The following is a 9,464-nucleotide window of genomic DNA, read 5'->3' as shown; positions in this document are numbered from 1 at the left end:
TAGAATGTTGGAATGCAATGACGGGACCTGTAGATTATAAAACCTGATAAATGTCGAAGGTGAGGCCCAGCCTGCCGCCGCACAAATATCTTCAATGGGTATCCCACTCGACCATGCCCACGAGGAGGCCATGCTCCTCGTGTAGCGGCCCCTTGGATTTATTGATCAAGACGCAGAGAGTTTCAAAAGGGTGTCTATTTATTTCTTCCTCTCAACGTGCACCATAAGCACCATGAACACCGTGAAAACTACAGAATAAAACAGAAGAAATACAAAATGCTTCTATGTAGCTTCACAAATAATTTGCACATAAATTGCTTTCACATATTAATCATGTTTACACCCAATAAAATAATTTTAACTAATAACCAATATGAATATGAAATTAAATATTTTTAAGCCTTTGGCAAATACATATCACATGCTTTTAAATGAAATACAATATATTATAATTGTTCACAGAAAGAATATATTGCTTTTATATTGATGACATGTGCAATTAACCCATAAACAAATGAAGTAATGACATTCTCTTTTCCTTAAACAAAATCCCTTCTGATAATAATACACTAGACACATTTTTTCTTTCATACCTCATTCCGCTCTCCAAGGACGCTAATCAAATAGTTTCTGCCATCAACTATCATGCTCTCTAGCTCGACACACACTCACAGTTCGTAGCTCTTAGAAATAACATGTACAAACAATACAAAAATAATAAAATCACAATGTAAACTCTTTCTTTACAAGATTCAAATGGATGAACATAATAAATAACTAACGTGTTTACAAGTTTTTTACCGTTCTTCCGACGATGCGTGAGCGCCACATTTTGAAGAGAGAGTAGCAGGAAGTTTAGCGTCACAAAAAAAAAACATCAGAAGAAGAAAAACCGCGCTTTTCAAAATAAAAGCAGAACAGACAAGGTGACACTGTAGAACTACAATGTCTTAGTATTATATTTATATTTTAATATGTAGGACAATATTAATGTGATTTATCAGACATTTACACTCCCACCAAATCCTAGTACAATGAATGAACAAATACATAAAGAGTAAATTAATTGTACAGGATTTCTTGACTGAAAGGAATAGTCTGAAGTTAAGCTATCAGAGGTGTAACTATATAGCCTCACGCATAATAAAGCGGTGTGTGCAGTGTTGTCAATCGCTTTCTTCTAATCAGTTCTCAAGGAGGAGCACCAATTTTTTGATTGGTCTCTCAATAACTGAGGGCTTGGAGGGAGGATCTTGTTTTTTGGATCTTGAGGTTTCCTCTCCCCAACTTGCACTTTAACTCGACGAACTAAACCATCACTACTTTGAACAGTCTCAATCACTCATCCAAGTTGCCACTGATTTCTTGGGAGGTTGTCGTCTTTAATAATGACAATATCATTCACTTTGAGGTTGCGCTGAGGTGAGTGCCATTTCTGTCTTATGGATATGTTCAGCAGATACTCCTTTTTCCAGCGGCTCCAAAACTGTTCGATAAGATACTGAACTCTTCTCCACCTCTTTGTCGCATACAGGTCCTCCTTGACAAATACTCCAGGAGGAGGAAGAGCAACTTTAGATTTCATCATTATGAGGTGATTCGGTGTTATAGGCTCCAGTGCCTGAGGATCATTGATTCCATCCACTGTTAATGGGCGGCTGTTAACAATATCCATGGCCTCATATAGCAGTGTTCTGAGGGAGGCGTCATCAAGTCGACCTGGGCACTGTGCAAAGGTGGCATTCAGCACGTTTCTAACAGTTCTGATCTGGCGTTCCCAGACACCGCCTGCGTGACTGTCAGAGGGAGCACTGAAGACAAATTCGCACTGCTTCTCAGTCAGGAAGATTTCCAGTAGCTTAGTGTCACATTGTTTAAGTGCTTCTTTTAGCTCATTCCTGGCGCCAACAAAATTAGAGCCTTGGTCACAGCGTAGTTGTTGAACAGCTCCTCTCAGGCTGATGAAGCATCTCAATGAGTTGATGAATGAGTCTGTTGACAAATCTTCGAGCATTTCAATATGAACAGCTCTAGAGTACAGACATGTGAAAATCAAGCCGTATCTTTTGTATTCTTTGCGGGCTTTCTTTATAATGAAAGGACCGAAACAGTCCATTCCGCTGCATGTGAAAGGTGCTGAGGCTTCGACGCGTTCTTTGGGAAGTTCGGCCATTTGCTGTGTCTCTGTCGGCCGTCGCAGTTTCCTGCAAAACACACAAGTGTGTATCAGCTTAGCAACCAACTTGCTCCCACCAATTACCCAGAATCCATTGGCCCGAAGCTCCATTAAAGTCTGGCTTCGACCCTGATGGCATGTCTTAGCGTGGAAATGGGACACAATCAGCTTGGTGATGTGGCTGTTATTTGATAAGATGACTGGGTGCTTGACTTTGTGACAGAGCGATGACTGTTTCAATCTCCCACCAACACGGAGGAGTCCTTCAGACCAGATAGGGTCGAGACGGAAAAGAGAGTTTGATTTTGGAAGGTCTTTTTTGCCCTGAAGCATCTTTATCTCCTGGGGGAAGGCTTGCTGCTGTACGATCTTAATCACTTCGTCTGCAGCCTTCTCACGTTCCTTAACAGTCACATACTCACTGTGTTGTTTCTGTTTAGACCCCAGCCTCTTGATTCTTGCTACCACCTTAAGAATTGTTGTCCAGGAGGAAAACTGACTCAAACGCCTGAGGATGTCATTGTAGTTTTTGACTTCAGTTGCAAGCACCTGAATTGTCTTGACTTCAGGATCACCAACGAGTAATTCTGATGGAGCGCTGGGTGTTAGAAGTAATTTATGCTCCCAGAGAAACTTCGGTCCTCGCAGCCAGTTTGTTGAATGAATGTCTGAAGCACGAAGACCTCGGGAAGCATGATCTGCCGGGTTTTCTGCGGTGTCCACATAGTGCCACTGACTGGGAGCACTGTTATCCCTTATCAGCTGAACACGGTTCGCGACAAATATGTGGAACCTACGGGCATCATTGTTAATGTACCCAAGCACAACTTGTGAATCTGTCCAGAAAACCTCTTCATCAATCTTTATGTCAAGTTCACCTTTTAACATGACACTGACTTTCGTAGAAACCACAGCTGCTGCGAGTTCTAGTCTCGGGATACTTGTGACCTTTGAGGGTGCAACTCTTGCTTTCGCCAACACGAGACTGCAATGGACTTCATCCTTGTCATTTTTATACCTGAGGTAAGAACATGCACCGTATCCCACGCAGATGGCATCCGAAAAATGGTCCAGCTCTACTCTGACAATGTTATGGAAGTCATGTGGGTGGTAACATCTCGGAATTGAAACCTCTTTCAACCTGTGAAGCCCATTTAGGGCTTTTAGAACATCTGTCGCTGATGGAATTGGCAGTTCTTTTACTGTGAGCCGATGCACAAAGCTCTGACTTCCTTGTCTGTCTAGGTGAGGGTTTGATGAGCCTATGATACTCCATCCTAGTTTTGATCTCTGTGCAAATGGTTGATTTTTCTCCCCAATGATAACCTCAAGAGGAGCCAGTGCTGATGGACAGTCATATCCAATCAGGAGCCCTACATCACAGTCTTGAAGGGGTGGTAGCTTATCTGCCAAATGTCTGAGATGAGGCCACAGTAATGTTGTTTCCTTTGTTGGGACATAAGACTTGTCCACCGGGATAAAGTCACGGCTGTAGGCCTGCTGTACTTGGATGTGGTTCTTAGAGTGCAGTCCTCAAACTTGTAGACCATGGACGTTCTTGCTAGATATGATTGTATCAATAGCCAGCATAGTACTCAATTTTAGTTTTACTGGTTGGGCATCAACATTCAGTTTGTCAAGTACATCTTCTAAGACAAAAGTTGAGTCACTCTGTGTGTCCAGTATTGCGTATGTAAGTACTTCTCTGTGTGGCTCTTGTATTGAAGACACAAGGACTGGGACGATACTTGAGGTAGCGGAAGCACGTTGTGTTGATGCATGGGATACGACCTTGTGTGTTTCCAAGCTTGCATGGTTTTCTGTGGAAGTGGAGCTATACGTTGTTGCTTCCACAGGTATTTGTTTCCTGTCTTCGTGCAAGCAGGTTGGGTGACGACGGCTGCATAAGTTGCATGTGTGTCGCCTCTTACAATCTTTGGTCATGTGACCCTTCCTCAGGCACCCAAAGCAGAGCCGATTTTCACAGATGAATGCCCTTTTGTCTTCACCACTCTTTGCTGTGAAGGTGGGACACTTGGTGATGTTATGAACTTCACTTTTACAGACGGAGCAAGGTGATTTTGGTTTACTGCCGTTTGTTTCTCATTTCTCCTGAGCGAAACACTTTGTTTGTGTATTTGTGTTTAAAGCTTTGGCTCTCTTTGGTGATCTTTCATCTGTGGTCTTGAAATTCATCAACAATGGAGAAGCAATAGGGTTACAAGCTATCCGTGCCTCTTTGCTCAGGAACTTTGTGAAGCATGCAAGATCTGGATAGCTGCCGGATGTGTCAAGTTCCTCTACAACAATTCGACTCCACTTGCGCACAATCCATTCTGGTAATTTTTTGAGCAACTTGTGGTTTTCCTCACAATCGTTAAGGATAGCTAGTCCTTTGACATGTGGGATCGCCTCAGTGCAGCCTTGAAGGAAGTCAGCGAACGCTTGTAGTGCTAGTGGGTCATTTGTGTTGATTTTTGGCCATCTCATGAGCTTATCTCGGAAAGCCTTTTTTTATGATGAACGGGTTCCCATATCTGTCTTGTAAGACTTTCCATGCTCCATTGTATGCGCTCTCTGAATCTCGATAAAAGAAACCTTCTACAGCCTTGCACGCCTCTCCAGCAAGATAATTTTTGACATAAAACATCTTCTCACTTGGTGGGAGGGGTTTTCTGTCAATAAGAGCTATGAATGACATCTTCCAATCTGTAAACTGTAAAGGGTCACCACTGAACGTGGTTGGTTCAGGGACTGGCAAGCGGTTCATGCTTAATGAGCTGGCGATTGCTTGGGCTAGACTGACAGACTCCTGGGTCATTGTCACTTCAGGAGCAGCTTGGTGAGGTTGGAAGGACGCAGCATCAGGATTTAATCGAGGTTCAGTTTCCGTTCTGTAGCAAACAGAGTTAGTTTTGTCAATCTCCTCATCATGGTTCTCAAAACCTTCAAAATCGTCATATGCTCTCACACGAGCTGTTGCTATGGCAACGTCTTTTGCTGCTTGTAACTGCTGCAATTTGGCTCTCTCTTGTTCCAACTGTTGTTTCATTTCTACTAACATTTTTGCCTCTTTAAGTTTCCATTCGTTCTCTAACTTGTGAAGATGTGCTTGCTGTGTTTGGATTTCTTTCATGGCTTTTGATTGTTCCAGCTTAGCCGCAAGCTCTGCTTGTGCATCTACTCTACTGCTGTGGGTACTGGCTGAGCTGGAGTGGTTGCTCAATCTCTCCGGTGACTCTGCTGAGCTTACCGTTTCAGTTTTAGTGTGGCCAAAGACAGACCCATATTCATCTTTGTTTAATGTTTCTCTTACCCTTTCCTTCTCAAGTTGGTCATTATAATCTTGATTAATAGTCTCTAGACGGTTACTTATGAGGTCACAAATGTCTTTTGTTAGCGTAACACAGGCATCCATTTTCTTTACAATCTCTGGTGTGGTGTTATTGTTACGTAGGATAGGTTCATACTGCTGGCCTACGTCATCATGCTTTGCTTGAATATCTTGCTGTAATTCATTAAGGTCTTCTGATGAACAGAGGGTTTTTAATTTTTTTCTAGTCTCCCTTGCTACCAGCTTCCAAGAATCATAGGTCTTGTTAAATGCTTTCTCACGTTTTCTGGTGTCTTGGTCATGCATCTCTTGGCCTTTCTCTGTTAGCTTTCTTTCACGTGAGCTGGACCTGCATGGTGTGTCTTTACGTGACATCTTGTTTGTTTGTGCTGCTGCTTTAAGTCGAGTGTAGCCTTTGATTGTCCTACGCCTGAATTTACACTTGTAAGCTGTAGTTATCTTTTACCACAGAGTAATGTTAATACCAAGCACTAACAGATTATGACATCCAAAAGGATTTTTGCATAAAACAGTAACAACAAAATTCACCCTTCAAACTTTCCATAAATAGACATGACACAAGCACATTGGTGAGTTTCTTGAAATAGTCACAATTTTTAGAAGCGTTAGGAACTGAGAATTAGCTCGCAAGTTATTTTGACCTTATAATACCATGTTATTATTTAAGTCACTTCAGTTATGCTGTAAGCTTGCGTGTGTAGAAATTGTCCCTTTTTTTAGCCTTTTTGCTCCTTGGCATCTAGTGTCTCTTTTTGTATCTCTAGTTGTACATTAAGCATGCTGTCCATTTCAAGTCTTGCCTGGGTGCAGGAGTTGGATGGAAGCGAAGTAAACTGGCTGGTATCAGGTTGGTAGTTGGACCTCGGATGTGATGGCGTCAGCTTCTCACCAGGGATGACAGGGCTGGTGCAGCGATGAGTTTTCACTGTAGCGGCCCCTTGGATTTATTGATCAAGACGCAGAGAGTTTCAAACGGGTGTCTATTTATTTCTTCCTCTCAACGTGCACCATAAGCACCATGAACACCGTGAAAACTACAGAATAAAACAGAAGAAATACAAAATGCTTCTATGTAGCTTCACAAATAATTTGCACATAAATTGCTTTCACATATTAATCATGTTTACACCCAATAAAATAATTTTAACTAATAACCAATATGAATATGAAATTAAATATTTTTAAGCCTTTGGCAAATACATATCACATGCTTTTAAATGAAATACAATATATTATAATTGTTCACAGAAAGAATATATTGCTTTTATATTGATGACATGTGCAATTAACCCATAAACAAATGAAGTAATGACATTCTCTTTTCCTTAAACAAAATCCCTTCTGATAATAATACACTAGACACATTTTTTCTTTCATACCTCATTCCGCTCTCCAAGGACGCTAATCAAATAGTTTCTGCCATCAGCTATCATGCTCTCTAGCTCGACACACACTCACAGTTTGTAGCTCTTAGAAATAACATGTACAAACAATACAAAAATAATAAAATCACAATGTAAACTCTTTCTTTACAAGATTCAAATGGATGAACATGATAAATAACTAACGTGTTTACAAGTTTTTTACCATTCTTCCGACGATGCGTGAGCGCCACATTTTGAAGAGAGAGTAGCAGGAAGTTTAGCGTCACAAAAAAAAAACATCAGAAGAAGAAAAACCACGCTTTTCAAAATAAAAGCAGAACAGACAAGGTGACACTGTAGAACTACAATGTCTTAGTATTATATTTATATTTTAATATGTAGGACAATATAAATGTGATTTATCAGACATTTACACCTCATAGAGTGAGCTCTGACTCCTAAGGGGCATTGAAGGCCCTTGGCTTCATAAGCCAGCGCTATAGCATCCACTATCCAGCGCGATATTCTTTGCTTTGAAACTGTGAGACCTTTAGTCTGTCTTCTAATTGACCTTTAGTCTGTCTTCTAATTGTTCCGTCTGTCTGAACAGGGCAGAACGTTCCAAATATACTCTGAGCGCCCTGACCGGGCAGAGTAAATTAGCATCGCTTTCGTCTGCTGGGGACGATAGCGCTGCCAGAGATATCACCTGTACTCTGAAGGGTGTGGAGAGCACTTTAGGAATATACCCGTGCTTGGCCTAAGGACAACTCTGCGGTCGTTAGGTCCAAATTCCAGGCAAGCAGCGCTTGATGACAGCGCGTGCAGGTCGCCCACTCTCTTGACTGAGGCGAGTGCCAGCAAGAGTGCAGTTTTGAGCGAGAGCTGTTTAAGGTGCACGGTTCGGAGAGGTTCAACTCTTGAGTGCGTCCAGGACCGTGGCCAGGTCGCAGATCGGCACCGAGGGGGGGCGAGGAGGGTTCATGCTCCTAGCGCCTCTTAGGAAACGAATGATTAGGTCATTTTTCCCTAATGAGCGTCCCTTGTCAGGATTGTGTGACGCCGCTATGGCAGCCACATAGACTTTGAGCGTGGAGGGTGTGCGGCCAGCCTCCAGCAGCTCTTGCAAGAAGGCGAGTACACTTGGTATCTCGCACGATTTGGGGTTCAAGCTCTTGGTATCACACCAGTCACTGAACACTTTCCACTTTTGGGCATATAAGCGCCTCGTAGAGGGTGCTCGCGCCTCAGTGATGGTTCTCAAAACTCCACTGGGGAGGTTCTCGGGAACCCGTTGAGGGGCCATGCATGGAGGGCCCACAGATCGGGGCGGGGATGAAGAATCATCCCGTTGGCCTGCCTGAGGAGGTCTAGCCTCAACAGAATCGGTCATGGGGCAGATTGCATCATCTGCATCAGTTCTGGAAACCACGTCTGGTTTTTCCAGAGTGGGGCTACCAGGAGCACTGCACATTTCACTTCCCTGATCCGACTGATGACCTGAGGTAGCATCGCGATCGGGGGAAAAGCATACAAGGGGCGGCTCGGCCAGATTTGGGCGAGCGCATCCGTGCTCTTTGAGAAGAAAAGGGGGCAGTGCGCATTTTCCCTGGAGGCAAAGAGGTCGACCTCTGCCTCGCCAAAGGTTTGCCATAACCACTGAAACGTCAGGGGGTGGAGAGACCATTCTCCTGGGAGAACCTTGTCTCTGGACAGCATGTCCGCTCCCTGGTTCAGGGCGCCTGGCACATGCGCTGCTCTCAGCGAGCGCAGGTGGTGCTGTGACCATAAGATGAGCTCCCTGGCCATAGAGTGCAGGGAGCTCGACCTGAGTCCACCCTGGTGATTTATATACGAAACTACCGTCATGTTGTCCATTCGGACTAGGACGTGTTCGTTTTTCAGGTACGGAAGCAGGGCTCTGAGAGCCAAGGCGACCGCTTTCATTTCAAGACAGTTTATATATAGGCGCTTTTCCGGGTTTGACCAAAAGACGGAGACAGGCCTGCCCTCGTAAAGGGCCCCCCATCCTATTTTGGAGGCATCTGTCGTGATAATTTTTCTCAGCGTATTTACACCCGACTCACACCGGTTTGATACCAGTTGACGGCTTTACAGGGCGTCAGGGCTTTTATACAGCCGTGATTTGCTCTGATCAAAAAGTGGCCCGAGCGCCACGCGTGAGTGGGGACACGGCTCTTGAGCCATCGCTGGAGAGGACGCATGTGCAACAATCCTAGCTGGAGTACAGCTGATGCCGAGGCCATGAGACCGAGCATTCTTTGAAATCGTTTGACAGGGTGCGCGCGCCCGTTCTGAATGATGTTGCAAGGCGTCGAATAGAGAGCGCGCGCTCTGATGAGAGGCGTGCTGTCATCTGCACTGAGTCTAGCACTATTCCCAGAAAAGAGATATTCTGGCTGGGGGATAGCACGCTCTTTGCAAAATTGATTCTCAGACCCAGGCATTCTAGATGGCTGATAATCCAAGATCTGTGCGTTGTTAACTGACCCTTTGATTGTGCTATGATTAGCCAATCGTCGAGGTAATTCAGTATCCGCACTCCCCG

The 9,464-nt window shown here is 44.0% G+C and overlaps 1 protein-coding gene across 1 annotated transcript; it reads right to left on the bottom strand.

Moving 5' to 3' along the window:
• Positions 1-1,268: 1,268 nt before the first annotated feature.
• LOC127651067 (uncharacterized) lies at positions 1,269-2,803 on the bottom strand. Its single transcript, XM_052136773.1, has 2 exons — positions 2,599-2,803; positions 1,269-2,204 (listed from the first exon to the last, which is right to left on the bottom strand). The coding sequence occupies exon 2, from the start codon at positions 2,171-2,173 to the stop codon at positions 1,343-1,345; it is 831 nt and encodes a 276-aa protein (XP_051992733.1). The 5' UTR covers positions 2,174-2,204; positions 2,599-2,803; the 3' UTR covers positions 1,269-1,342.
• Positions 2,804-9,464: the final 6,661 nt, after the last annotated feature.

Source organism: Xyrauchen texanus, chromosome 10 (genome assembly GCF_025860055.1).
Source record: "Xyrauchen texanus isolate HMW12.3.18 chromosome 10, RBS_HiC_50CHRs, whole genome shotgun sequence".
NCBI classification, from domain to species: domain Eukaryota; kingdom Metazoa; phylum Chordata; class Actinopteri; order Cypriniformes; family Catostomidae; genus Xyrauchen; species Xyrauchen texanus.
This window is presented reverse-complemented; position numbering and strand designations above follow the sequence as displayed.

Coding starts and splice junctions, on each gene's coding strand:
- LOC127651067 (XM_052136773.1), bottom strand. CDS start 2,173: ATGGCCGAACTTCCCAAAGAACGCGTCGAAGCCTCAGCACCTTTCACA.